The sequence below is a fragment of the Fomitopsis serialis genome, assembly GCF_022376445.1.
Source record: "Fomitopsis serialis strain Sig1Antser10 chromosome Unknown B0H18scaffold_20, whole genome shotgun sequence".
In the NCBI taxonomy this organism is placed as follows: Eukaryota; Fungi; Basidiomycota; class Agaricomycetes; order Polyporales; family Fomitopsidaceae; genus Fomitopsis; species Fomitopsis serialis.
The window spans coordinates 421,596-449,250 of record NW_025954980.1 but is presented as its reverse complement, the minus strand read 5'-3'; the positions used below and the strand labels follow the sequence as shown (position 1 = coordinate 449,250).

The 27,655-nt window shown below is 54.5% G+C and overlaps 8 protein-coding genes across 8 annotated transcripts; 4 read left to right on the top strand and 4 right to left on the bottom strand.

Moving 5' to 3' along the window:
- B0H18DRAFT_1103484 (nucleoporin Nup186/Nup192/Nup205) lies at window positions 1-7,234 on the bottom strand (the record flags this gene model as incomplete). The annotated part of the gene is made up of 15 exons (XM_048032585.1): window positions 1-212; window positions 269-468; window positions 517-640; window positions 699-838; window positions 893-964; window positions 1,015-1,116; window positions 1,165-1,303; window positions 1,353-1,502; window positions 1,559-1,680; window positions 1,734-1,898; window positions 1,956-3,362; window positions 3,416-6,346; window positions 6,554-6,595; window positions 6,733-7,031; window positions 7,056-7,234. 15 exons carry the CDS (start codon window positions 7,232-7,234, stop codon window positions 78-80), a joined length of 6,207 nt encoding a protein of 2,068 aa, XP_047895465.1. The 3' UTR covers window positions 1-77.
- A 108-nt stretch (window positions 7,235-7,342) lies between these two features.
- On the top strand, window positions 7,343-8,679 carry B0H18DRAFT_1093964 (acyl-CoA N-acyltransferase). The gene is made up of 5 exons (XM_048032361.1): window positions 7,343-7,549; window positions 7,604-7,622; window positions 7,678-7,807; window positions 7,872-7,927; window positions 7,983-8,679. The coding sequence occupies exons 1-5, from the start codon at window positions 7,419-7,421 to the stop codon at window positions 8,181-8,183; spliced, it is 537 nt and encodes a 178-aa protein (XP_047895464.1). The 5' UTR covers window positions 7,343-7,418; the 3' UTR covers window positions 8,184-8,679.
- A 254-nt stretch (window positions 8,680-8,933) lies between these two features.
- On the top strand, window positions 8,934-11,771 carry B0H18DRAFT_1093963 (heat shock protein 70 family). Its single transcript, XM_048032360.1, has 12 exons — window positions 8,934-9,131; window positions 9,452-9,464; window positions 9,519-9,819; window positions 9,875-9,977; window positions 10,030-10,379; window positions 10,407-10,535; window positions 10,559-10,580; window positions 10,628-10,794; window positions 10,827-10,894; window positions 10,978-11,148; window positions 11,202-11,515; window positions 11,575-11,771. Exons 1-12 carry the CDS (start codon window positions 8,972-8,974, stop codon window positions 11,682-11,684), a joined length of 1,908 nt encoding a protein of 635 aa, XP_047895463.1. The 5' UTR covers window positions 8,934-8,971; the 3' UTR covers window positions 11,685-11,771.
- Window positions 11,772-12,263: 492 nt separating this feature from the next.
- On the top strand, window positions 12,264-12,976 carry B0H18DRAFT_213169 (uncharacterized protein). The gene is made up of 2 exons (XM_048037151.1): window positions 12,264-12,394; window positions 12,465-12,976. The coding sequence occupies exon 2, from the start codon at window positions 12,480-12,482 to the stop codon at window positions 12,810-12,812; it is 333 nt and encodes a 110-aa protein (XP_047895462.1). The 5' UTR covers window positions 12,264-12,394; window positions 12,465-12,479; the 3' UTR covers window positions 12,813-12,976.
- Window positions 12,977-15,548: 2,572 nt separating this feature from the next.
- B0H18DRAFT_213198 (P-loop containing nucleoside triphosphate hydrolase protein) lies at window positions 15,549-18,013 on the bottom strand. Its single transcript, XM_048037152.1, has 15 exons — window positions 17,746-18,013; window positions 17,604-17,694; window positions 17,375-17,542; window positions 17,169-17,323; window positions 17,063-17,115; window positions 16,989-17,013; window positions 16,794-16,933; window positions 16,648-16,745; window positions 16,571-16,593; window positions 16,419-16,520; window positions 16,255-16,366; window positions 16,158-16,202; window positions 15,993-16,109; window positions 15,929-15,940; window positions 15,549-15,873 (listed from the first exon to the last, which is right to left on the bottom strand). Exons 1-15 carry the CDS (start codon window positions 17,926-17,928, stop codon window positions 15,698-15,700), a joined length of 1,500 nt encoding a protein of 499 aa, XP_047895461.1. The 5' UTR covers window positions 17,929-18,013; the 3' UTR covers window positions 15,549-15,697.
- Window positions 17,596-18,860, bottom strand: B0H18DRAFT_213219 (uncharacterized protein). The gene is made up of 6 exons (XM_048037153.1): window positions 18,737-18,860; window positions 18,480-18,683; window positions 18,331-18,413; window positions 18,074-18,268; window positions 17,746-17,966; window positions 17,596-17,694 (listed from the first exon to the last, which is right to left on the bottom strand). The coding sequence occupies exons 2-5, from the start codon at window positions 18,634-18,636 to the stop codon at window positions 17,925-17,927; spliced, it is 477 nt and encodes a 158-aa protein (XP_047895460.1). The 5' UTR covers window positions 18,637-18,683; window positions 18,737-18,860; the 3' UTR covers window positions 17,596-17,694; window positions 17,746-17,924.
- An 803-nt stretch (window positions 18,861-19,663) lies between these two features.
- B0H18DRAFT_997578 (leucine-tRNA ligase) lies at window positions 19,664-24,310 on the top strand. The gene is made up of 11 exons (XM_048045460.1): window positions 19,664-20,151; window positions 20,866-21,141; window positions 21,192-21,275; window positions 21,329-21,531; window positions 21,580-21,835; window positions 21,886-22,011; window positions 22,065-22,354; window positions 22,407-23,088; window positions 23,141-23,253; window positions 23,307-23,859; window positions 23,910-24,310. Exons 1-11 carry the CDS (start codon window positions 19,816-19,818, stop codon window positions 24,141-24,143), a joined length of 3,153 nt encoding a protein of 1,050 aa, XP_047895459.1. The 5' UTR covers window positions 19,664-19,815; the 3' UTR covers window positions 24,144-24,310.
- Window positions 24,311-24,321: 11 nt separating this feature from the next.
- On the bottom strand, window positions 24,322-27,072 carry B0H18DRAFT_997570 (Oxysterol-binding protein). The gene is made up of 11 exons (XM_048045459.1): window positions 26,920-27,072; window positions 26,773-26,819; window positions 26,627-26,709; window positions 25,702-25,793; window positions 25,594-25,649; window positions 25,522-25,545; window positions 25,313-25,473; window positions 25,076-25,260; window positions 24,727-25,023; window positions 24,582-24,672; window positions 24,322-24,519 (listed from the first exon to the last, which is right to left on the bottom strand). The coding sequence occupies exons 1-11, from the start codon at window positions 26,953-26,955 to the stop codon at window positions 24,434-24,436; spliced, it is 1,158 nt and encodes a 385-aa protein (XP_047895458.1). The 5' UTR covers window positions 26,956-27,072; the 3' UTR covers window positions 24,322-24,433.
- Between the last annotated feature and the right edge of the window lie 583 nt (window positions 27,073-27,655).

Sequence of the window (27,655 nt, the reverse complement as noted above, 5' to 3'; positions counted from 1 at the left end):
GCTTGTTCCGACATCCCTGATAACACATATGTACAAGACTACTCCTTTTGGGATCCCTGCGTTGAAACTGACAATGTTCACGAGATGTATGTATCCCCGTCCTGTCCTCCCTCCGGTTCATCCTGCAAGCCAACCGTCTCCTTGATCCTCCGCGACATGATCTCGATATAGCTTTCGTATGACTGCCATTCCTTCCCGACAGTGTCCTCGGTCTGGATGGGGCATCAATAACAGCGCCCTTCCGACTACAGGTACCGAAGGAACGTACCAAATCCAGGCTCTCCAGCTTGTGGAACGCAGGCACAACCTTCCTCGCGGCCTCTACCTTCAACGTCTCAATGTCGGGTGATGACGCGAAGCGCATGGTGTGCGATATCGAGCCTTTAAGATCGGGGTTGTTGATGTGCCTGCCTTCGCAGTAGAACTCCAGGTGCCGCCACAACAGCAACAGGAGCATCTCCAGCGAGCCTGTCGAACGTTATGAGACACACCTAGCAGAAACTGGACTGGGGCTACTCAGGGTGACGTGCGCACGCCGACCGGCGTCGGTGCGCCACCGAGCCAGTTGCCTTGCGATCAGCGATTGCCTCTGTCGCATGTCGAGGTTCTCCAACAATGCGGGATCCGACATTGGGATGATCTGTACACAATATCAGTTTTCGTGGCTTCCAAGTACCGAGTATATGCGGTCTACGTACGTCCTCGATGTTCTCCACCCGTATGTACGTCTTCGAGTTCAGCTCAGCCGATATATCCGCTATTCGCTTGATTGAGGAAGAGAGGTCATCACAAAGATGATTCAGTGCCTCGATCGCATCGCCAACAGTCGGTACCGTGGCTTGGAGATCCATCAGTATGTTAGGCCTTCACTGTCAGGGAAGCTGTCACATACCCAAGAACCGAGACGTCCGCTCTTCCTTCGGCGTCGTCACGATCGGCGAGAAGACGAGAGTGATGTCCGGTTCTGAAATATCGTTAGCGTCGCATTCAGCCAATCCTACTTGCTCTCCTCACCCGTGAACTCACTAGCCGCACCTAAGTACGCAGTCAGCGCCCTACGCAAGAGCCGTTCTCTGTCGTGTACGGCGAAACGGAACCTCGTCTCCGTGCCGTAAGCTATAAACAGCCTCAGTTAATGATCACGGTACAGAACGTGTTAGATACCTGAACCCGTTATGCCTGCGTCGACTAACTCCGCGTCGCTCTGTGGCCTCACGGCTTCTGACCAGTGTCCGTTTCCGAGACATCTTGTGGCCAGGCCGGAAATCGCAGCATGGATACCCCCAAAGCCCGAGCTGGAAAGCTGTGGAGAGTGAGCATGTAGAAGACCTGAGGCTTAGCATACGATTTACCAATTCTGTCTTGGGAACTAGATGGAGGACATTGGCACATAATGAGACAATGAGACGCATCTCCTCGATCACTGCCAGGGACAGTTCGTCGACCTCGTTTTTGAGGAGGATGATCAGAGTGTCTCTGTGGCTTGAGAGGAATTGCAGAGCCTGTGCAGCGAACGTACTCAATGAGCAGAGCAGGGTACGGGAGAGAAAGGACGCACGTGGTTGACTGCTGTCGTGTGCCGGTGGCCCAGAGTGACCAATATACCACTGACAAGCTGTAGAGCTGGCAAGAACAGTTGATGGTACCTCTGGACCGCAGAGGGCAAGAACGAGTCGTGATCTGCCGATACCATTAGTAGCAGATCGTCCTACAGGTGGTTCGCCAAGACTTACCCATGAATGCCTGATCAGCCTCAGGTCTCGCATCGAGGTATTCACAGTCAGCCAGTACTGGGATTGTTCTGGACTCCAGCAGTCGCTCCGCCCCTTGACGACTTTGCGACATGCGAATGAGCAGAGACATCTTTGCTTCGTAGACATATAACGAATTCAGGTCATCTGAAGGCGATTGTGAGCTCTAAACCTTGTGGAAGGCCCGCATTAAGCAGCACGAACCTGGATCGGGTTTCAAGACAGCTTGAAGTCGCGAGTCCGACTCCTTCAAACCACTAACAAATCCGGCAAGGAAGCCATGACGCGCAAGAGCTTGAAGCACAGTTGGCGTGTGCTTCTCCCAGCGGGCCAGTCGCACCAAGGAGTCGAGGAGCATGAAAGCCACAGTCTTCCAAACTTCTGTCCCATCGATCGCGTCTCGAGATACAATGATGACCAGACGCTCCATGACGCTCTTCAGAATCGATAATGTACCGCTGATGTGAGTCGCTCCTGCAGGGGAGCGCGGGAAGCCAACCGCCAGGCCGTCGGCTGCAGACAGGCTGTCTGGGCTTAACGACGACGTCAAGGAGGAATCCAGGCCGGATGCATCCAAGTCTTGTCCATTGTTCGACGACATCACCAAGTGTAAATAGTTGACGAGGGATGCGTAGAGGTTTCCACGAACGAGCTCCACGCGACTATTATCCACTATGCACTCCAGAATACTGCGAAGAAGTGCATGTAATCGCTCAGCAGGTAACGAGCCAGCTTCGACATCGCCACCAGCAGAACGTAACAGGATTTGATGGTGTCGATCTTCGCGCAGTTTCGTTATAGTCGAGAGCATTGCTTCGGCCAGCAAGATGGCAGTCGACTCCTGAGTGTTCGCAGATCGCATGATCAACGGCATTACGTGGAGGAGATCGAAGAGCATGTCCTCTCGACGGTCGTAAGGCAATCGGTTGAAACACTTCATGAGGGTCATATCGAGGAGTCGTCTCCAAGCCTCGTAAGCATTGGCAGCTGCGAAGCGGACCTCCCGTCGATGGTTCTCGATGGCACAGCTCTGCAGGACATAGTTGATCTCGGCCGTCAGCTGCTGAAGATGTGTAGGCGTGACGATTTGACTCTGCGTATGAAGGACCTTGCGCGCTGATGCCAACAACGACAGCAAAGCGGTCCGGTCAACGATCTCACAGCCGTCTTCGTTGACGCGGACACAGCTCTGAAGGTTCAGCTGGCTCAAGAATTGGAGCTCCATAGGCTGAACCGTTAAACCATCGGACCAGTCGAAGTCCAGGGACTGGAGGAACTCGACCATGCGCAGATGGGACTGCCCTACTTCGTGAAATGGCCTGTAAATATCGCCCCCCCAACCCTCAGCACCGACCTCCACGTATCCGCCCTCGTTGCCGAAGAGAAGCTCTAAGAGTTCCGCGACGGTTTTGTGGTGACCCTTGTTGACGAGGACATGGAGCTCGAGAGCGATGAGGTCCATTATCCAGGAACGAAGCTTCAAGAATGCGGCAATGTTTGGGACAGTAGTGACGACGCGCGAACCATCGTTATACACGACCTCGATACATGGTTCTCGCTCGGCGCCCGGAGCCTTGAACGGAATCGCAGCAAGATGCCGCGCGAAAAAATCTTCCCGCGTCCGCAGTACCGCATCGTTGAGTCCGAAGTCCGGGGATGTTTACATAGCTCGTACATGACGTGATAGCATCGTTCCGCTAGGGCAGGAAGTACGGCGAACAGCGCGTCACCAGATGCAGGTTGCCTGCGCTCGCGTCCCTTCCCTTTCATTCTAGGCACGCCGGAGTTGAGAAGGTCGAGAATCGAATGGATGCAAGATCGCCGAGCACCAAGTGCGTGTGGGTCCTGGATCTGATTGTTGGCGGCGGAACCACCGAAAAGCAGCCAGTGTGCAATGTTCGGATATGGCCTGTTCTGATGTGTGTTGTGGATGAAGAAGTCCAACGTGGCGAGTCGAATAGCCTGCAGTAGTGCATCGGATGGTTCATCAACAGTGTGAGCGCCTGCACCTGTACTCTGCTCCACAAAGGTCTCTGCAGCATCCACGTCTTCCAACACGTTGCAGTCCATGATGGATACGTAGCCATCGAGAATCCGGTCAGACTCTGCGCTTCTCTCGATAAGTAGTGCAAGTTGCGTAAAGGACGAAGAGGCTGCCAACGCCGTGAGGATCTTCACACTGAGAAGCACAAGTTCGGGGTAGGCTGGGTAGGCCACGTACGCCGCGACCGCCGGGACGTGTTCGGGGGAGTAAGACAGGACCTGATCGAACCGCGTGAAGTACGAAGCGTGTGGCACATCCCCTATGTCCGGATCGTTGAGCTCTGCGAGTAACGGGAGGAAGACATCCAGGAAAACGTCTTGAATGTCGAGGACGCGGTGAATGATACGCAAGACACGGACGATGGTCGTCCTAAAGAAGTATTCCTCTTCGGCGAATCCTCGATCAAGGCCGTCCAAACCGTCCACGAGGTAAGACAGCATATTAGTCTGCAGAGTGGATGCAGTGAGCAGCCGCTTCATGATGTCGAAGCCAGGGTGGACAGCGAGCTGCAGGAGATCGTCACCTTTCGGCTGCAGCTCATCTGTGCTCGTCACAAGGGATTCGAGGTCATAGCTAGCCAAGCAGCGTTCGATGAAGCACAGGCAGAGATCGTTCGTCCGCCACCTGTCTGCATGACGCAGGTATTCCCGAGCATTGATCCTCGAGAAGACGTTGTCGATTACGAATGATGAGAACGGGCCAATACCGGGCTGCCTATACGGTTGTCCGAAGTTCTCGGGGATTGTGTTGATTGGCTCTGCGTCCGCAACGCGGTCCCTAAGCGGAATGCTCTTCGGGGTGTGTATAAGGGTGCTGAGGAGCTTCAGGAAGGGAATCGTCGCAGGGTACATCTTGTAGACCGCTTCGACTTCCTCCAATTCCACTTCCACGCCCTTGACTGTAGAAAGTGAACCTCCGAACCCGGTATTAACGCGCACGTTGATGACTTCCATACGCTCCATGAGTACCCACACCGATCGACAGATCTCCACGCCGGCACTGCCCGCGCCCGGCTCGCAGAACGCTGCCAACGTCTCAAAAATCGAGCCCTTGAGTTCGAGAGGGATACCAAGCGGGACAAGGGATACAAGGGTGGGGATAGCACGGAAGCGGGCGTGGCCGCTGATTGTGACTCTGACCGCTACCGAATGTGTGGCGACAGTTGCCAATAAGCGAAGGAATGCTTGTGCAAGCAAGACGTCCTGCTGAGTGAACGCGAGTTGTGGTGGCGGTTGTGGTGGCTGAGGAGCTTGCCATTGCTGCGCGGCACCGAAGCCGGACTGTATTCCGGTCATCTGCGGAGGAGCTTGGTTGTTGCGCGGCGCAGACCCAGCCGTGACCCACGAATCAAGAAGGCCAAAGATGGCGCTCCACGAGACGGCGGGGCCACCGGCGAGATGCGCACTGGAGGACGAGGCCGGTGCGCCCCCTGGGACGGCGTCTCCTCCACCACGCGCCAGGAAGTTATACGCGAGCTCGCTGCACTGCTGCCCTGTCGCGAGACCACTGAGCATGTCATACAACGCCATGAGCATGTCCACATCGCGTGGCTGGGTTGACCAAACAGCCCAATTGAGGAACGCAGGCAGCTTTCCCGAACTTGCCTCCATAGTTTCAGCGTACGTTGATCGCCTGCCGTCGGGGATGGAACCGCCTCCCCAGAAATGCAGCGCGCGCTCCGGAGGTAGCGTCGAGTACAGAAGACCGGTCAGTGAAAATAGCACGGCCATGTCGTTGCGAGGAGGTGCGCCGGGCTTGTCTGCCTCCGAGCTGCCAGGTGCGAAGCGGGCTGATGGTTGGGCATGCGACGAGCGAAAGGCCCTCGTCTGACCAGAACGAGCGCCAGCGAGAAGTAGATCCTCCTGTCGCTGCTTGATCTTGCGCAGCTCGGACGAGGCTTGGCCAATCATTGAGCGGATGAGGAGCTCGCATGCCTCTAGAATGGCAGGCTTGAACTCCTCTGCTGGGAGTTCTGACGATGGGTCCTGCTCGGTTTGCGCAAGGAGGTTTGACGCGAAGGAGGTGGGTGGGTAAGCAGCGTGTTTCTTCTGAAGTCGTGCAATCATACGCAAGAGGTAAGTGAAGCAGTCGCCCTGCACTGCGTTCCAGATCTGTGTCTCGAGCTCCTCTGTCTTGAATCCTTCCGCGTTCTCCAGCGGCGGGTTCCGTTGTCGCGTCTCAGCGAGGAAAAGGGTCCACTTCAGCAGCATGGTGGCCTTGAGACCGGGTTCCTTCCACTCAGTGCCGATGTCAAGCTTTTTCCTCATGTAGTTCATGAGGCCTTTGTCAGAAACGTATTGCTTGCGCGCCAGACCAGCATTTGAATCGGGCCGCACAATGTCAAAGACTGCGAGGATGGTAGGAAGGATGTAGAACGTCATGGGGTGTTGAGGGTTCGCGTCCAGCCAGTCGATGAGCTTTGACACCTCGTTGGGGGCTAGAAAACCCATTCGGCCGAGGAAGTACAACGCCATCGCAAGGGTCCGCCGCTCGTATTTGAGCGAATCGCACCGCGCAGTGAGAATATCCGCACCCAGCGATGCTTGGGCACCTGTTAGGTTCGCAAGTCGTCAGCTACTATCTTACATATATGTCGATTCAAAGAGAAAACATGATGCTCGTGTGGAAATTAGCTATGTGCACCTAGCCAAAGGGCTCAGACGAAGCATGCGTCGAAACATTGCCGACGCGCCACTTCGATGAAGCCCCGCGTACCTCACGGCCTAGAAGTACTAAATTCCAAAACAAACGTACTCACCTTGTGTAGGTGCAACCGTATCACTCCTCGCGTTCTGTCTCGCTACCTGCACCTTCGCAAGCACGTTGCTCAAGTTATGCATCTCCTGGAAAATCTTGAACGCCAATGACAAGCCGCTCCGAGCTCCCTTCGTCGGGGGAAGCAATTGTTGGCGCACAAAGGTCTCTAACCGCACATACAACTGCGGACATCCCCTGCCTCACCCAACTGCGCCGCCTCGAGGATGTACTGCAGGCAGTCGGCAAGGTGGCGGCGCCGTGTGTGGAACTCAAGAATGGTGGCCTCGATGCAGCGCTCCATGGGGACGTTGGGATTCACGGACATGACATGTTGTAGGAGGTTCGCCGCGTGTCGCTCGGACACGTCGAGTTCTTGGGAAATGAAGAGAGTTTGTCGAGCAAAGTCGGGGTTCACAGCGTGCGGTCTGCCATTGACTGTGATCTTGCCTGAATATGATTTTAGACCAGCTACGTCTTTTCTGGATCAGACAATATGCACGCACCTATTCCAATCTCGTTGTTCTTGCGCGTTTCGTGGACCGACGTCGTAAAGGTTCGTCAAAAGCGGCTTATGGGCCATGAGCTCTTCGAAGAACTCCTGCTCGCCATTTTGGAGCCCACGCGGGCTGAGTGCGGACAAAAGCAACGTCCGCAGCTGCGTCACGGAAGCCAGAGAAGACATTGAGTAGGTAGTCGCCGTGGACCGCGGCGAAGGTGGTGGTGGCGGTCGAACACGCTCTGCGGGCGTTCGACGCGTCGGACGCGCTTGAGCGTGTCTGAGCGCTTGGTCCTTCTTCTCGCCCACGAGTCTAACACCGTCCCGCTCGTTGTTCTAAGCCTCTTTCTTCTCTCCTTTGACGACCAGAATGAGTGCTAGCCCTATTGTGTACCGGCAATATACGGGCGAGTCCGATTTGCCTCACATCATGTCTCTCGTCCAGCATGAACTGAGCGAGCCGTATGTCATATACACCTATCGGTACTTTTTGCGACAGTGGTGAGTCTCGTTCATACCTTGCAATCATCATACGGAGATATTGAACGATGTTAGGCCCCAACTATCCTTCCTAGTGAGCAGCTCAGTCGACCCGATGTGTGAGACAGTGTGGTGAGACGGCTGTACAGGCATATCCCGACGAGAACTCCGACCCAGTAGGTGTCATTGTGTGCAAGCAGAGTATGCACAGGGAAGCAAGGAACAGAGGGTACATTGCCATGCTGAGTGTGCATCGAGACTGGCGAAAACGAGGTATCGGTGCGTACCCTTGAGCTCGTCCAGCCTGAAAGTGCTCTCTCGCTGACAGTGGCACTCCTATCAGCCAGTACACTTGTTCGCCGCTCGCTCGCTATCATGAAACTCCAAGGGGTCGAAGAGGTGGGTGTATGCGTGTCCAGTCTGCCTCTTTTGCTCATCACCGTTCACTCGTCAGGTTGTTCTCGAGACAGAGTACGACAACTCCGCCGCGCTCTCTTGTATGAATCCCTCGGGTTCATACGTGAGAAGCGACTCTTCCGCTTCTACCTCAATGGCAAGATGCGTTCAGATTGGTCTTGTCGTCCCGCCGGGTTCTGAAGACGAGCAGATAGCATCGACACCCCTTCCCCAGTACCACCGAGACCTCTCTTCCTAGCTCCACCACAATGATCCCATCCCTGCTTGCCTTATGACGCCGACGAGGCTTCTGCGCGGTAGACACCACTGCAGTACTGCATAAGTTACGTTTCCTTAATGCTGTTTCGTCTACTCCCTTATACTCCTCTTGGACTGCGACTGCTGTTACGGTATCTTAATATAGCATTCACCTGTCAACGTGCTACACTTCTCGATCCCCACTCTGCCTTGTAGCTGTGCTGTAAAACGGTGTACATTAGACATGAGCCCAACGAAGGATAGCAGTTCCTTGCAGTCTGGTATGACGTGGATGCATCGAATTGTCTGTCGGATTTCACGAAACTTCGACGTGTGCGTCAGTGTCTCAGTCAAGCCCATAAAGTCCGATCTCTTGTCGCACAGCAGTTCAGCGGATACGTGTCAACCAGACGTGGCACCACAGCAATATTCAGCGGAGAGCACAGCTTCAAGCGTTGTGGTCAGAGAAGAACAGATGGCGGCGTGGTCGGGAGTAGGAGACCTCTGGAAGGAAACAACTGTGTGTGTAATGTTGCTACAAATTCTTATATGGGGACAAGTAATGCGTTGTAGTACAATGATCGACCGATTAGATCTACTGAAACAAGCATACAAGAGAAGTCGTTACATAACTATGGGTTTGAACGCGAAAGCCGTATGGACGATAAGTCAGGCGTGTATGAGTGTCCGGGGTCCCACATTTCGAGAATGTTGACGTGGCGCGTCGAGGCAGCCGCGTATAAGAGCGCGTCGTCCACGGCGCGCACAACTTACAACACTTCCTCCATCATGTCTCTGCCCCGTCGCCCGTCGCGGTCGCAGTCGCGCCGCGTGGTGTCGTCAATATCTCTTCTTTTCATTGCGCTCGTCGCCATTCTTTGCTTGTGTCCTGTCGCGGTCAGTGCTGATGAAGACAAACGATCGGAATATGGGACGGTCATTGGTATTGGTGAGTTTCCTGCCTATTATTATGGGTGGAATGGGGAGCTGGGGGAGCAGAGGGGTGTTAAGGACGGGGATAGTCGTCGACGTATCATGCTCCAACTGAGTAGGTCGCCACGAGAAGCAGATACTGAGGTGTCTTGACGGACAGTGCAATCACTTGAGATTGCATCACCGTACTACCTAGTTGCTCTTAGGTTGGACTGATTGCCAACTTTGACCTGCTCATTGAGCTTAGGTGTTTGCCGAATCGCAGAGCAAGCAATGCCCCGCCCCCTTGTTCCGACCCTTCATGGAAGTCAATGCTGATTCATATTCTGTCCACAGATCTTGGTACAACGTGAGCCCGTGTCTGTAGCTAGCTTAGTTCGTGCGCGCTGACGTGTCATTGCAGTTACTCTTGCGTGGGTGTACAACGAGGAGGCCGTGTAGAGATTATCGCGAACGACCAGGGTCACCGGATAACGCCATCATGGGTCAGCTTCACGGATGACGAGCGTCTTGTCGGCGACGCAGCGAAGAATGCGTTCCATTCCAATCCCGAGAACACTGTCTTCGACGCGAAACGTCTCATCGGTCGCAAGGTCGATGACCAGGAGGTCAAGCGCGACATGAAGCACTGGCCATTTAAGATTGTCGGCAAGAACGACAAGCCGGTGATCCAAGTGAAGTACCGCGGTGAGACGCGTGACTTCGTGAGTACCTTGGCTCTTCTGTGCATGAGCCAACCTGAATTTGCGTGCGTGTCAGACCCCGGAGGAGATCTCGGCCATGGTCTTGAGCAAGATGAAGGAGACCGCTGAGGCATACCTCGGAAAGACCGTCACGCACGCCGTTGTCACCGTCCCTGCATGTAAGTGTTGTAGCTCACATCTTTTCGTCCGATTTACTGACTGTATGTGCAGACTTCAATGACGCTCAGCGCCAAGCCACGAAGGATGCGGGCACGATCGCCGGTCTCCAGGTCCTCCGTATCATTAACGAGCCCACGGCCGCCGCCATCGCGTACGGTCTCGACAAGAAGGGCGGCGAATCTCAAATCATCGTCTACGATCTCGGTGGTGGAACCTTCGATGTTTCGCTGCTCTCAATCGACGACGGCGTCTTCGAGGTCTTGGCCACTGCTGGTGACACCCACCTCGGTGGTGAGGACTTTGACAACCGCGTGATGGACTATCTCATCAAGCAGTACAAGAAGAAGACGGGGACCGAGGTCTCGGGCAACTTGCGCGCGATGGGCAAGCTTAAGCGTGAGGTGAGAAGGCGAAGCGCACCTTTCGAGCCAGCAGTCACCCGCGTCGAGATCGAAAGCTTCGAGAATGGCAATGACTTCTCGGAGACGCTCACTCGCGCCAAGTTCGAGGAGCTCAACATGGATCTGTTCAGGAAGACGATGAAGCCGGTTGAGCAGGTGCTCAAGGACGCGAACTGAAGAAGGAGGATGTCGATGAGGTGGGTGTTCGACGCAGTGACTCGCGTGCTGCTGACTTATATTTGCCTCAGGTCGTCCTTGTTGGTGGTCGACTCGTATCCCCAAGGTCCAGCAGCTCCTCAAGGAGTACTTTGGCAAGGAGCCTCGAAGGGTATTAACCCCGACGAGGCCGTCGCGTACGGTGCTGCCGTCCAGGGTGGATTCTCTCGGGCGACGAGATCTCGGTGACATCGTCCTTGTGATGTCTGCCCGCTTACGCTCGGTATCGAGACCACTGGCGGCGTGATGACCAAGCTCATCGCCCGCAACACCGTCATTCCCACGCGCAAGAGCCAAATGTGAGTGATCATTATCGCGGGTGGGGGCGCGTGCTGACGCCCACGAATCAGCTTCTCGACGGCCGCAGACAACCAGCCTACAGTTTGATCCAGGTCTTTGAGGGAGAGCGGTCGTTGACGAAGGACAACAACTTGCTCGGCAAGTTCGAGCTCTCTGGCATCCCACCCGCGCCCCGCGGTGTCCCGCAGATCGAGGTGACGTTCGAAATTGACGCGAACGGTATCATGAAGATCTCCGCGAAGGACATGGGAACGTGAGTGATGCTTCTTTGTAAGCATGTAGAGCCGTGACTGATTTCGTCCACAGCGGGAAGTCAAACTCTGTTACGATCACGAACGAAAAGGGCCGCCTGTCGCCCGACGACATCGAGCGTATGGTCAAGGAGGCGGAGGAGTTCGCGGCGGAAGACGAGGCACAGCGGAAGCGCATCGAGGCGCTCAACGGGCTCTCGGCATTCGTGTTCGGCCTCAAGTCGCAGCTCGCAGACCAGGACAACTTGGGCGGCAAGTTGGAAGACGAGGACAAGAAGAGCCTGCTCGAGATCATCAAGGACACTACGGAGTGGATCGATGAATCGGGCCAGGGCTCCAGCGCCGAAGATCTCGAGGAGAAGTTGCAGGGTGCGTTCGATCATCCTTGTTGCGTTAGTGTATAAGGTGCTGATATTTTGGGTTTGCAGAGGTGCAGGCGAAGGTGTCGCCGATCACGAGCAAGATCTACGCGGGTGGCCAGTACGCCCCCGGTGCAGACGACGAGCAGGACCCGCTCTACTCCCACGACGAGCTGTAGTGGCTTGTTACGTAGTCACGAGCTAGTATTCTTCATTTATTCTGTTTGGAGGCAAAATAATATTATACATTCGGTCTACGCGTCCCCAACGTTGTGTGCGACTCAAAGGACTCTTTTCGTGAAAGACTTAGACAGTTCACTGAGTCAACGAGGAAGGAAATGAAGGAGGCCACGATGTTCGATACATGTCGATCGACTGGTCACCTTCATGCTAAACGGCGTTAGGCGCGCAACGCCTCTCTCTTCGCGCACCCCTAAAGTTGTCTTTGAGCTTTCGAGAGAGCCTCGAATTGTGCGGTTCTACCACCCCCCTTTCCCTTTCACCGCACATATCGCCAAAATAATACAGGTATACATCCATATACAATTCGCTCGACGCGTTCCTGGCACTAAGTACTGGCACAGATACGAAGCTACCGCAGTTGGGAACATTCCACCCTAGCAGCTTACCCGTTACTTGCATTGCTCGAGGTCTCTTCACGTCACAGGTCCCGGATTTCGGTTTGGGGCAATCCGTAGGGCCGCGCCCCGCACTCGGCGACTCGCGACAACAATCCCTCCCACTGAAGAGCTTGACTCTCCGGCTCTCTACAATTGCGCGGCGATCTCTGCTTAGCATCTAATCATCCTCTACTTACTTCAAAGCAACGCACTACCATATCGGTTCATAGGTAGCCTTTGTACGGACCATTCTGGCGTCTGACTGTTGTGTAAGTAAAGGCGTTCATATATGCCCATACTGCAGCAACTCATGAACCTTTTACTTGCTAACTTGCATAGTCACATCGTGCCGCGATGAATAGTGCTACTTGCGAATGCCTTGCGTCGGCAAATGAACTCCTAGCTGCTCATTCTGCCTTGGTCTCTCGTATACGCGCGACGCAGAAACACCATCGTCGCCAGCTCAGAGCTCTATCTTCGCCGCCCTTTGACATTCTTAAATCACCATTGATCCTTCGCCTCCACCTTCACCGCCGTTATCACCGCCTTCTTCCCCTCAACTTCCCCCGAAACCTCGTCTCATTCGTCAGGATCTACCACCGGCGAAGAAGGCGCGTGCCGCACGTTACCAAAATTACGTTCCGGAGGAGGAGACTATCCGGAATGACTACTCGCAGCGATACGTAGATGGCGGAGAGTGGCCTCAGGATTGGGTGTTAGGTGCCGACCCGGAGCATCGCTTCGAGGAGTGAGTGGTCTACTCCTTGTGCACCCATAGCTAAGCCCGTTCATCGAACAGGTACCCCAAGCAACAGCGGCTGCTCGCGCTAAAGAAGGCTTCAGTCGCAGCGCATTCTCTTCCCCCCGTCTACCTCCCTACTCTCAACTATCCACCTGCATCCCGCGAAGTTCGACGTCATTCTCATAGACCCACCATTCTCATCCTCGTTCACATGGGACGACCTACAAGAGCTTCCGATCCCTGCGCTCGCCGCGGACCCGTCCTTCGTGCTGATGTGGGTGGGCAGCGGCTCCGGCGAAGGGCTCGAACGTGGGCGGGAGGTGATGGCGAAGTGGGGCTTCCGTCGGTGCGAGGACATCGTCTGGGTGAAGACGAATAAGACGAGTAATCGGGGACCTGGGGTACGTCGTCCGCGACAGCACTTCCTGAACATCGCTCACAGTCTCTTAGACAGACCCACCGACTACGTCGCTCTTGACACGAACCAAGCAGCATTGCCTAATGGGCATCCGGGGCACAGTCAGACGATCGACAGACAGCTGGTTCGTCCACTGCAACGTGGGTGCGTACGCCGCTGCTTCGCGCGTATAACTGCTGAATAACTCCGTGTCTAGACACGGACGTATGATCTGGGAAGGAGACGCGTCAGATCCGACGCTCAAGCCACCAGAGATGTACACGCTTGTCGAGAACTTTTGTCTCGGGCTGCGGAGGCTGGAGATGTTCGGGCGTGCGCGCACACTCCGGCGCGGCTGGGTCACAGCGCTCGCGGAAGGCGAGGAGGAGCGGATCGAGGACGGCATGGCCATGACGCAGATAGCAATAATGAGGGTCAAGAGACTGCAACCCGTGGGACCGAGAAGTATGGGAGAACAAGGTCAAGGAGTTGTCGAACGCCGGAAAGGCCGTCGTGCCAATGACGTCTGGTGCGCTGCACGTCCAGCAGAATTGCCTCGATTGCTCATACATGGTCCATAGAAATCGACGCGCTGCGTCCCAAATCTCCGGTCCGCGGAGGATCGTCCAACGCCAACACCGGCATGGGCTCAGGCGCCTCCTCCGCCCCGCCAATGATGAACAACCCACCAATAGCCATGTCCATGCCTGGCGGGGGCGCGCCGAACCGCGGCAACTTCAACAACCAAAACCGCATGATGATGCAGCCCGTCATGGGGATGAACGGCATGCCGCCCCCAGGTAATATGGGCATGATGGGCTGGGACATGGACATGAACATGAACATGGGCGGGATGAATATGCCTGGCGGCGGCATGCCCGTGAACAACATGGGCGGCGCGCCGATGAACGGCATGGGCGGGATGAACAACATGGGCGGCAACATGAACGGCATGGGCGTCGGGCCGATGGGCATGGGCCAGCAGGGTATGGGCTTCCCCAGGGCGCGGGCCAGGGCTTCGGCAGGTTCGACGGCGGACAGATGCAGGGGGGCATGCCGTGGATGGGAGCGTCGGAGGAGCAGTTCGTCGGTGGGCCCGGCGGCATGTGGAACCCCGGGATGGGCGAGCCTATGATGGGCATGAATGGTATGGCGGGCAACGTACCTATGCGCGGCGGGATGATGAACCCCGGCATGAACCCGAATATGGGTATGGGCATGGGGCAGTGGGGTGGAGGTGGATTTGACGGTCCGTATTGATGGTCCTGGTTGGACGACTCCGGAGGGACATCTGTTGTACATTAGCTATCGTACGGTATACACATCTACATGTTGGGTATGATATGGACAAGGGTATAAGACATTAGGTGCCGCAAGGCAAGCGCGCAGCAGAGGAAAGTCGTATCAGAGCTTTCTTCCTGCTTGTGCATGATGTCGGTCGAGATCCGCGAGGAATTCGTTCTGGCGCTGTACAGACCACTTGTTGCTACGATACCATTGTCAGTTGCCTATGTTAGCGCAGGTGGACGAGCACGCACAATTGCATTAGGAACGCTGTGAGCTGCTCCGCACTTGTATATGTCCCATTTCGATCATCGAGGCTTGTCGAGCTCTCATCCTGAGACGATGGTCAACAGAAATCGCTACCATGCTGCAGCGGTAACTTACCGCTCTTCAGGCGTCATCTTCCGCCTGTGGTGACTTCGGACGGGAGGCCAGACCACTCCCGGGGTGCTGCCCGTCTTCGCATCAGTTCCGTTCTTAGCCTTCGCCTTCTCGCTTTCTTTTTCTCCTGCTTTCTCGCTTGGTGACATACACATGCGGGAAGCACTAGACGCACCTCGACCGCATTCTTATGCCGTTGACCTTCAATGGCGCTCTCGGCGATGAGATCCTCGTTGCGATGAGTATACACCACGCCCACGTTGTTGAGAATCCTTGTATCCTGTCGTCTTTTGGTTCGACTTGAACGGGCCCTGTACACATACTCAACGTCAGCCGCCATTTACAGCATACTTCGATGTTTACTAACGATCATCGAACAGCAAGGATCGAGTCCGCGTGTGTCCTGTCCCTGTACACGAAGTCAAGCTCGGATTAGAGAATCACGACATTGGAGCGTACATCATCCTTTGTTGGGGCTATCCGTTTCGACGTCGGAATCGGCGCTGGATCTCCGCTTCTTAGCGTCGACGTTTGCCAGGGCCCAGTTGAAGTCAGAGATCACGGCTTTCTCGATCTAGGATACAATCAGCCATTTACTCGTTCATAAGTGACACCACGTACAGCCTTCTTAGTGGCCAAGCTGTTCTCGTGCAAAGTGAAAATGTTCTTGATGCCGAACAGTTCGCCTTGCTTGTCCTTGTCGCCTTGGACACCCTCGAAATACCTAATGGCGCTCGTACACATTCTCAGCATCCATGGGTCGCGTGCTCACCTGGTCTGGAAACTTGCGTTGTAGCCGACTTGCATCTGCTGCTGCTTGTACACTTGCCGCGCGTAGATCAGTTCCTCAATGGACCCTGCACCTAGCAGACGGAAGACCTCCACGTCGCGGGTCTGACCGAATCGATAGGCGCGATCTATGGCTTGTAGATCGTGGGCGGGATCTACGTGACATGACATTAGACGACGGCTTCCCGTTGTGGTTGCAATCCCACTCACTCCAATTGGGATCTGTTTGTAATGTCAGTCTACATCGAGTGACTTCAGAGTGTTCCGGTCGTACCGAATATCACCACTTTGTTTGCTCCTGTCAGGTTAAGACCCGTCCCACCGGCAAGTGTAGAGATCAAGAATACAAAGATGTCTGGGTCTTCGTGGAACCTGTCAATGAGGGGCATGCCTACAAAAAAAGTCAGTTTGTTGTCTCGCATAGTATGCCTTGACTTACGATCTTGAGGTCTAGTAGACCCTTCAAGCTTGACGAAGCCCAAGCCTTGAGAGCAAGTCAATCCACAGAGGATACTCATACAAGGTCAAGACACTACCTTGGCACTGTAGATTATACTCGAGGATGCCCAGTAGTTTCACCGACTTCGTGAATATGAGAACCTTGTTTGTAGGGTCTCGATGCCAGTCATGTAGCAGTGATTCCAGTACCTAAATGGCACCGTTCGACAACAAAAGATATATCAGGCATGATACGACGCACCAGCCACTTTCCACAGAGGTCCGGCACCATGATCGCAGGCCCATACTTCGGAATCGATCCCTCTGGAAAGGCCATCCTGGCAAGCTCACGATTACGGACGGTCTGGAAAGGTTTGGCATCAATAATTCTCTACAGGCCATGGATGGACGAACCTGTTCCGGGGAGTCCGTTGGAGCTTCATATGTAGTCAGCACGAGATGCCTCCCACACACATATAGTAGTAACTCACAGGGCAAGATAAGCGCAAGATGGTTCGACACCCTGATGAGTACAGTCAGGTATCTGAACAAGTCGCCCTTTTCGAACGAATAATGACATTTTCTGCGCCTGAGGACAGAAGTCAGTCTCTCGAAATATCCAGGCTGGAAGGCTCACTTTTTGCGAGATCCGCAGTCGCAGAGTTCGTCCTTCCGGATCATATTTTGTACGGCCTCCGTGTTCAGAATACGCTTGTACACTTCGATCTGCTTGGGAGTCAATGGGCAGAATGCCACTTCATCTATCTTGTTCGGTAACTACAGGGTGCCAGTGAGCCGGCAAATCTCGAATGCTTCGGTGCTATACACCCACCTGTTGCCTGATAATCTCCTTCGTTCTGATATATCATCAGCATGTGGGAAACCTGGCGATGCGACGAGAATTACCTCCTAAGGAACAAATGCGGGAGCAGCTTCTCCCCCAACACCTGTGCTACGAGCTAGCAAGGGGTTACGATCAGAAGCGTCCGCAATGATAAGCGCAAGATCTTACAATGGCTTTTGATCGCTGATCTTCGGTGGCAGATTTGCTCTGGCCGACGCCCAAGGGCTTCGTGACGTAACTGTCCCATTGTCGCTTCGTCCCAACCATGCCAGGGTTCGTCCAATTCAGAATAGTCCAAAACTCCGAGTACGAGTTCTGGATGGCTGCGGATACCTTAGCTGTACATTCACCACATCAGACGATGGTATACACACCGGTGCCTGTAAGTCCGAAGCGGACGGTGCATGCAAACTGATCGTAAGCCAACGCTGTCCCTGAGCGAGGATTCTTCAAGCGATGGACTTCGTCGACGATGATGCATGACCAAGCAAGATCGTCAAGCAACGCAATGTCGTTCCGAGCTGTTTCGAAGGAAGTGAGGACTAAATGATAATATCATTTCGCTGTGCTGAGAGTATGTTGAATGGCAGCAGGACAACTCACGGACGTCGAGCCTACCCATCTTGAAGTCATGAAGCACTTCGCTACGCTCATTTTTGGTGCCGGTATACATCCCAACCTCGAAGTAGCCCCACTGATGTCTTTATGAGACACAGCGTTATGAGAAGAAATCAGTAGAACTGACCGTCTCGAACTCCCTTTCCCAGTTCCCGACTACCGAGCTCGGTGCGACAATGAGACAAGTCGGCCATGTGGCGTTGGCCGGCGGAAGGACGCGTCGAGACTTCCATTCCGGACTGATGTCCTGCAAATGCGAGACGTGTTTGCGCCTACGATCGATGTCCCGCTTGTCGCCATTCTTCTTCATGATCGCCGAGAGGAAGGAGATGACCTGGATGGTCTTACCTGTGCAAGAGTTAGATCATCCTACACTCCTAATGCGTGTTTACCACGTACCCTGTCAAATGTAGACACGTCAGCAAATCGAACGTAAGCAGTGGGTACATTCGTACCAAACCCATATCATCACCAAGCACCCCGCCCCTGCCTTCCTTGTATCGCTGATAGAAGAATTCTACGCCCTCGCGTTGGTAATCTCTCAGGAAGGTGTTAATCTTCCAGGGGACTACTTGACCTGGATCCAGGACGAGGGGTTTGCCACTCTTGTGGCCAGGTGCGAGCACAAAAGCGGGACGTGGCTGCAGAATCTGCGATGAATTCGCTCCATGATCAGTCGACCGTCGTCACGATCGTGCAAGCTTAGACCAACCTGGTCCGACTCCTCTTCGCCCTCGGCATCTGATTCAGTTTCTGAACCTGAGTCCACATTCGCCTTAGGCGTAACTCGCCGTGCTGCAGGTTTGATGTATTAAGCATTGTTAGCGCGTGGCATCAGACCACGCTTCTGACTACACATACCAGCATTCTGGTTTGGCGGAGGGGCCGGTATCTCTTCCGCCTCCGTTTCTGGCTCAGTAACGGAGTCATCGTCGGATTCTACTCTGCGTTTCTTCATGGACGATGCGATCGTACCGGATGGCGACTGTTTGCGCTTCAGGGACGGTGAAGCTTTCATGGTGGGCTTCTCAGGTTCTAGCTCGCTCTCCGGTTCAGTCTCGGATTCTTATGAGTCGAAGTCAGCGGGCAACTCCACCGATTACGGTCGCCATACATACCGCTTGCCGGGTTGGGAGGTACAGCATCACGCGCTGTACTGCGCGCGCTAGAGTTAGAGACGGGTGGTCTCTGCAATACTGCAAACGTGTTTAACACGATAGGTGACTCCGGCTCTTCTTCTGCTTCGGAATCAGAACTATCTTCATCAGCACGTTGGCCTGGTTCAGGTTCAGCGCCGTCCTCTTCGTCTAAGACAGGCTTGAGTCCCAAGTCCTCTGTGTGATAAATTTCGTTATTGTGTCTTCCATAGCACGTAGTGTGGGACGACGCACTGAAGTATTCTACCAGGAGATTTTCGTTTGAACGGCAGACGTCTTGGTCGGCTTAACTTCTATGTAGAATGCAACATCAGTATGATCCATTCACGAGATGCAGCAGAGGATTAACTTCGAGGCTTGTAGTCACCGATGTCGACGAGAGTTTCCCTCCTGTTCCGGCGGCTCGTGGGTTGTCTCGTACTTAAGGACTTCGATGTAGATGTCCGCTTCTGTGGTGGTTCGTGTACATATGACCCAGGGTTAAAATCCGAGTCCGAATCTTCTTCTGTTTTACCGTCAATACCGTCACTGGCGTCGGGGACATATGTGACTTTCTGGGCGGTGAATGCTGCTCACCTAGGGGGACCGGGTTGGAGTGGCAAATTCTGCAGAGAAGCGTTCACTGAGTCAACATCAGTGTGAAAAGACAAGACACTTTCTCACTTTCTCTTTGCTTTGTTTTCGCCTTCACTGTGGAGGTGCGCGAAGTCCTCATGGCGGACGCGGCAGAGATATGATATGTAGCGCCCAACGCGTCGCGCGACGCGACTTCACGGTAATCACGTGCAGTAGCCACACAAGCGGTGCCAGAAGACCTTGTGAGAGTTGAGACCCTCGGCAGTCTGTATGAAATGGTCTTCGTCGACGCGAAAAACGAGGTCTGTTTCTCCCCAATTCCTCCCTGAAGTGACCACTGCATGACTCGAGGCTGAGTCCATCGATTGCTCAAAAGTCCACGGGCGACCTTGTTCACCATTCTTTCTCTCTGGCGACGTGCTTTACGTCCTACTCGTCTGACGGGTTGTAACACTACACGAACGATGGCGTCGTCCGCAACGATCGAGCTCGCACAGACGGGCAAGCGCGACCTGCTCATCTCGCTCGAGAAGAAGTACCAGGAAAGGTGGAAGCGGGAACGTCTCTTCGAGGCCAATGCACCGACGCCGGAGGAGACAGCAGGGCTTTCGCAGGCTGAAATCAGGGAGAAGTTCCCCAAGTGGTTTGGCAACTTTCCGTACCCGTACATGAATGGCTCACTGCATCTCGGACATGCTTTCTCAATCTCAAAAATCGAGTTCTCGGCCGGATACCATCGTCTGCTCGGAAAGAGGGTTCTTTTCCCTCTTGGATTTCACTGTACGGGTATGCCAATCAAGGTACGTGAGCAGTCAATTTGTGCAGGGATCTAGAACGTAATGTCTGCCGCTGGGATTCGGTGCAGGAGGTTGGTTCGGGTGCGGTGGCGATGGCGAACATCGAAGCAGCAGAGGAACCGCAAAATTTGGCGACGGCAATGACACTGGTCCAGTGCTACTGAGCACGCAGACGCAATACCGGGTGTATGTGTGCTGGGCCTAGTGTCATCGCCGCATGGTGGCGCCATTGTACAGGGTAGCCCGTGCTGGTCGACGGGCTACCAGTGAGTATTAGTGCCAGCTCCTACTGGGCCGAAGCGGTACTGTTGCGAGAGTTCGTACTCAGAAAAAGGGCAATCACAGCGGCTATTGCCTTACGCCTACGGCGAGCGCTGTGTTATGTTTCCTTGCCCAGTATGTGTCTTATGCCTTGAGAGATCATGCGCTTGGCAGTTCATCGCATGTGTCTTCTCTATCTCGAGAAGGTCTGTAGTCAAGATTTCTTGCATTTGACTCTGCAAATCACGGGCGAAAGAGGCGCTATGATAGATTCAAAGACTGCCAAGTCTGCTATCAGCTTGATCACGTTCTGCTCGTATGCCAGGTAGCATGTCTACCGCAGGTTGGCCTGTACATCTCACATTTTGTTCTATCGTCTTGCTGCTTGTCTCAGCGGCGGACACACAAGTGTTGTATCCTCATGCGATCTGTGTACTCAACTCACTGGGGATAAAGGCAGCTTCCGACAAAATCACGCGCGAAATCGAGATGTTCGGGCCCGACTTCTCCGGCTTCAAGCCTGACGATGAGTCTGCAGCAGAAGAGGTAATCAACACATCGTCCGTGACGCCAAAATCCGCCGACAAGGCCAAGAAGGGCAAGGTGGCAGCAAAGGCTACCGGTCTGCAGTACCAGTTCCAGATCATGGAGTCGATGGGCATCCCTCGCGAGGAGATCCCCAAGTTCGCCGACCCGTACTACTGGCCGAAGTACTTCCCGCCAATCTGCATGGTGAGTATTACAGTTGGTTGCTGAGATTGTCTCGCCTGATGTCCGTTTAGGCAGACAACGACGCATTCGGCTCGCGTATCGACTGGCGACGCTCGTTTATCACAACGGACGCGAACCCGTACTACGACGCATTCGTGCGGTGGCAGATGAACGATCTTTATAAATTGGGCAAGGTCAATTCGGCGAGCGGTACACGATTTACAGCCCGAAGGACGGCCAGCCGTGCATGGACCACGACCGATCGGAGGGGGAGGCGCTCGGTCCGCAGGAGTACACTGGAATCCGCATGGAGGTCACTCAGTGGAGCGAGGCGGCAAAGGCAGAGATCGAGAGCAAAGTTGGCGGGCGTAAGGTGTTCCTCGTTGCGGCGACTCTCCGACCAGAGACGATGTGAGTAATGCACGTTTGGGCAATTCGGCAACTCTGAAAGGATGCTAGGTACGGCCAGACGAACTGCTTCGTCGGTACGGCGATCAAGTATGGTGTGTTCGCGATCAACGACCAGGAGGCATACGTCTGCACGTACCGTGCTGCGCGTAACATGGCGTATCAGGGCATCATGACCGTGCACGGGCAGCTCACCCAGCTCGCTGAGGTCGAGGGGACGGCGCTGGTCGGCACGAAGATTAAGGCGCCATTCTCGGTCTACCCCGAGGTGTACGTGCTCCCCATGGAGAACGTCCTCGCGACAAAAGTGCGTGTGTGACGTGCTAGTGTTGTTCGCTCCGCTCATAGCCTCAATAGGGTACCGGTGTCGTCACGTCCGTGCCATCCGACTCGCCCGACGACTACACGACGTACATGGATCTGCGTAAAAAGGCCGAGTACTACAAGGTTGATCCCTCATGGATCACGTTTGAGCCCGTGCCGGTCCTCTCCACGCCCATGTACGGCGACATGACCGCCGCGGCGTTGGTCCAAAGCTGAAGATCCGGTCGCAGAAGGACATCAAACAACTCGCCGAGGCGAAGGAGATCGCTTACAAGGAGGGCTTCTACAGCGGGACGATGGTCATCGGCGAGTTCAAGGGCATGGCGGTGCAGGAAGCAAAAATGAAGGTGCGCGATAGTATGATCGAGCAGGGTCTTGCGTTTGCGTACGCCGAGCCCGAGGGCATGGTCGTGTCGCGCAGCTCAGATGAGTGTGTCGTCGCGTTGATGGACCAGTGGTACTTGGATTACGGCGAGCCCACGTGGCGGGCACAGGCTGAGAAGTACGTCTTTGCGTGCACCCTCGAAATTGCTTCTGGTTAACAAGGATCGTAGGGTGCTGGCCAAGATGGAGACCTACCACTCGGAGACACGCAATGCCTTCGAGGGCGTACTCGCTTGGCTCAACAAGTGGGCGTGCGCCCGAAGTTACGGTCTCGGGTCCAAGTTGCCTTGGGATCCCTCGTTCCTCGTCGAGAGTCTGAGCGATTCCACGATCTACATGGCGTACTACCCGATTGTGCACTTCCTTCAAGGCAACATCGACGGCAGCAAGCGTGGTACTCTTGACATTGCTCCTGAGCAGATGACCGACGAGGTCTGGGAGTACCTCTACCGCAACGGCCCATGGCCCGATCCGGCACCTGTCGAGAAGGAGAAGATCGACATCATGAAGCGCGAGTACGACTACTTCTACCCCTTCGAGGTCCGCTCGTCCGGCAAGGACCTGATCCCGAACAACCTCACGTTCTGCCTGTACAATCACGCCGCGCTATTCCCTGAGGACAAGTGGCCGCTGTCTATGCGGACGAACGGCCACCTCATGGTCAACGGGCAGAAGATGTCGAAGAGCAAGGGCAACTCGATGACGATGCGTCAGTGCGTGGAGAAGTTCGGTGCAGATGCTGCGCGGCTGTGTATAGCAGATGCTGGCGATGGTATCGAGGACGCCAACTTTGACGAAAAGACGGCAAACGCTAACATCCTTCGCCTGCATACGCTGATGTCATGGTGTGAAGTGAGTCGGACGTCTCTCGTAGCTTCTGTACACCTCACAAAGGCTTCTACAGGAAATGACTGTCGAGCAAGACAAACTGCGCAAGGGTGCCAGAAATTATCATGACCGCTTGTTCGAGGAGGAAATTTTCAACCTCATCAACATTACAAAGCAATGTTTCGAGGAGTAAGTCGTCCCAAATCCGTAACGACGGAATGCACAGACTGAGTTTTACACAGAATGCAATACAAGGACGCCCTCAAGTTTGGCTTCTACGAGCTTCAGTCTGCTCGCGACTGGTACCGTGAGGTCACTGGCGATGTCGGCATGCATGCAGAGTTGCTCAGCTGGTGGATCCGAGTTGCCGCACTGATGATCTGCCCCATCGCACCCCACTTCTCCGAACATGTCTGGACGTCCGTCCTCAAAGAGCCACAGTCCGTACAGCTTGCGCGATGGCCAGAGTCTAGGTCGACGGACCAGTCGATACTTGACGCAGGCCAGTACATGCGGGGTACCATCAAGACCATGCGTGATGCCGAGCTCGCCCTCCTCAAGAAGATGAACAAGGGCAAGCAGGGGCAGGCGACGTATGACCCCAGCAAGCCTCGTGCCGTCCGCGTCTACGTCACGACCGACTTCCCCGAATGGCAGAACCAGTGCGTGGAGGCGGTGAAGGAGGCGTACGTGCCCGAGGACGATAAGGTCGACGACGTGAAGGTCCGAGAGTTGCTGACGAAGCGTGGCCTGATCAAGGACAAGCGCGCGATGCCCTTCGTGCAGCTTTTCAAAGTGAGTCTCATTTTCCCGCCTCGTCGAGCTGGAGGTTGACCATCCGACAGAGGAAGATGTCCCAGTTCGGCGCTCAGAACACATTCAACCGTAGGCTGCCCTTCTCGGAGACAGAAGTGCTCGGAGAGATCCTGCCGTATCTGAAGAAGACCTTGGACCTTGTCGACGCTGAGATCTACACCACTGAGGAAGCTCTGGCAAAGGCGGGGCAAGGAGGATTCAACAAGTTGATCATCGAGACCGCAGAGCCTGGAAATCCTGCTTTCGAATATCGTAACGTATAGAAACTCACATAGATGTAGGCTACACTAATCTTGCTGTCGAACAATCGCATGAAACGGGGACGTATGCTCTGAAACAGTGAAACCACCAATGACTCGTTGGATGCAGACGAATGTATCCAGTCTTACTGCCACAATGTGCCGCAATACAGGTATGTAGGAAAACGCGAACGGCTGCTCAGACATCGACAAGATAATGCATTAAGAGAAGTACACATCTACTATATACAAGCCATCCAGCCATGCTCACGCCAACGACACAACTGAGTCCTGCCAATGAGCGCACAGGTCCATTACTCTCCAGGAACGTAGTTGTGTTTGTAGACGTATGCATCCTCCGTTGGTGGGTTTGCCTTGAATAGCTTGCCCAAACGCTCGTCTAAATGGGATCGTGGTCATCAAGAATGAACGGCATCATGTGAGAGACGACGGTATACTCACAGATCGGGTCAGAGTCGATATAGTCGAAGTGCTTGAGCTCCCATTTGGTCCCAGCAGTAGCCTCGTCTTTCCGTCTCTGCCTTTGCTCGTTCTACACCACGCAATCAGCACACAAACTCCCTCGCAAACTGCACAGATCACGCACCTCGATCTTGCTCTTCTCCCGGCTCGCCGTGTCGAAGTCTCCTTCCCGGATACCCTTCGCGACATAGCGCCAGAGCCGCCTGCTTTCCCACTCGTCCTGCTCCTCGATTTCCCGGGTGGTGACCTCCTCCTTCGGGTTCGTCACGTCCGTGAATGTCGCGCCCGTCCGCACGTCCTTGCTCGTCTGGTGCCACGTCCCCTCGAACGTATGCTTCGCCTGCAGCGTGCCCGGCGGCGAGAGCGACGCCTTGAACGAGTGCGACTTGCCAGAGAAGTAGCCCTTGCCCTTGTATTCGATCTGTGATCGGCTTAGTATATACGTCGCAAAACGGTCATCTGGGTAGACGTACGGTGGAGAGCCAGCCGGTGGAGCTCTGAATGTAGCTCGTCTCACTCAATTCGATGTATGGCGAGCCGTACCACAGGCCGTCAATCCGTAGGCGAGGTAGCGTGACGAGGAACTCCTCCTTCCCACCGTCGGGTAAGTTGACAGTAAGGATCGCGTGTCCAATCTGCTTGACGATGATGCTACCACCTACACCCCCCTCATCAGGCGACTGCGGATTTGCAGAGATATGGCGACGCACCGCTGAAGCTTGTCTTCTGTGCATTGTGGCCCTGCAGGAAGATCCCCTTCGACGGGTTCTCGATGTAGAAGGCCGTAATGGGAGGGTGGTGCGAGACTTGCTCCACAACAAGATTCGTCTGTCCACGGCCGCCGATGTCTGGCCAGTATCCGTAGAACAATCTGTGTACATTATAAGTACTTCTTAACCAAACCATGATTCGCACTTACTCTCCGAGGACAGGGTTCAGTGGTCTTCAGATCACGTCAATGATGACTTTTTCCGCACATTATGGCACTTACTTCTTCTCTGAGCCGAGTTTCTCGTTGCGAGAAGTATATTGGCTCTTGAGAGTAGACTGCAATGGGATTAAGAAGAAATCGGTTCGAGGCAAGCATATGTGCACATACAATAAACCATTTCAATACTGCGATAGACCGTGATTCCTCATCCGTAGCGTCGGCAATGGAGGAGAATAACTCTGGCCGTTCACACCAGTATGCTAAATAGAGACACCTTCATGAGCATGAGGATCCCGCCTACGGTATGAGATGAAGCGCGAGGCGACAGTGATCACGAAGCGCGCCGTGCGATTGAGGTTCCGTGTACCAGCCTGCATTCATTCGACCCAGTGTTTATTGAGGGAAGATAGTGATCGTTGTTAAGATCACTTGATTCCCAGCATGCACATGGACAGTTGGACATCAGACGTCCCAAGACTTTCCTTGGCCATTACCATTGCTCAATGACAAGGAATAGTCGGACCAAGATGATCGGCGACAACACACGTCGCCAGCTCGAATCCCTTCCAGAATGTCACAGCCTTGGTGCTCATTGGCAAAAAGGTTGTCGCCATGATCGCCTTGTCGAAGCACTGCGCGTCCCGACTACGTTCACCCACGCTAGTGCAGCAACGCAACAGCAACAACGACTCATGTTCTAATTGTTTGGGATAACCAGGATAAAGCCACGAAGTTGCCATTCTAGGAAAAGCAGAGGAGCAGGTGCCATACAAGGCCTCGGGGCTGCCATTTAGAGACAGGCGCATGCCGGGTGCGAGGTGGCAATGAGGACGTGCTCGGACCCCAACCGATCACGGCAGCACCGCAGTAGATGTGGGTCGACAGCGCACGGACGATGGGTCTGTGCCTGACACGGGTGACAGAGATTCCGCGTGCACTTCAACATCGTCCGCGCGTTGGAGGCCCGTCGTACCACAGTATGTATTACGCGTTTCCCATCGAGTGTTTCAGCGCCCAGTACAGGATCCCCACGCCAATTAATAGTATGGCGGCGATCGCAACATATTGAAATCCAATCGGACGATGTACTCACCAGGAAACTCAGTGAGTGAGATGCCCGAGAGAATGAATGGCGGCGCCGTCAGTGACGAAAGATCGCCTGAAACGGATGCGATGCTAGAGAGCGCGAGATGGACTTCGTCAGTAACCCGTCCCCGCGCACGAGGATCGGCAACGTACGACTTGAGGAAGGTTGCCCAGCTGCTCTTCTGCGCTGCAGGTACGGCCTAAATGAGTCCCATCCGCCACGGAATTTGAAGTTGAGAGGAAACGAAATGAGGCTAGGCATCAGACCTGGCGCAGATACACACATTTGGAGCGACCTGCCTCTCCGACGACATCGCTTTTCGGAGTGTCTGTCATGTTGTTTATTGGAGGCCTATAGCAGCGAGGAAATGAAAGGAGTGCGAGGAGATGGTGGTGGATTGCAGGAAGGGTATACCGAACAGTCTGAGTGAGTGGGAGCAGGAGCCGGGCGTGACTTTCGGCGCTTCCACGGTGACGGAGACGATGCTGTCGCGACGCACGTGCATCTCTCACGCCACCCTGCCCGGTGATCCTCAGGTACGGACCCCACGAGTAACTTACAGGTCTTTCCAAAATCCTTTCTCTAGGACACGGCAAGTTAGAAAAATAGTTGTTGAAGTCTCATTGAAGACAAGATCTCCGTGTGTATAATGGAAGCCCTTTTCCTCCACACATATAATTACTAGCTGAAGCATGGGGTCTGGTACGGATTACGCCGATACATGCCCGACTGTTGCATAGACAGCAACGCATCGGCCTTAATTTTATTAAATCGTAAGCATCGCTGTGAGCACAAATTGACCTAGTCGGCTTCATGTGCGTGGATTTTGAGCTACTCACATCAATAGTACGCGAATGAATGAACGGAAGCAGAACGGTCAAGCGCCGTCTGGGTGGTCTGTGCGCCAGAGAGCGAGCACGTGCTGCTTACATAACCCGTTGAACGGGGCACAGGCTGCAGCAAGGCCTGCGCCAGCACCCAACGAGCCCTCCCACCACAGCGTGCAGAGGCCTCAGCCTATACCTCCCTGCGCCT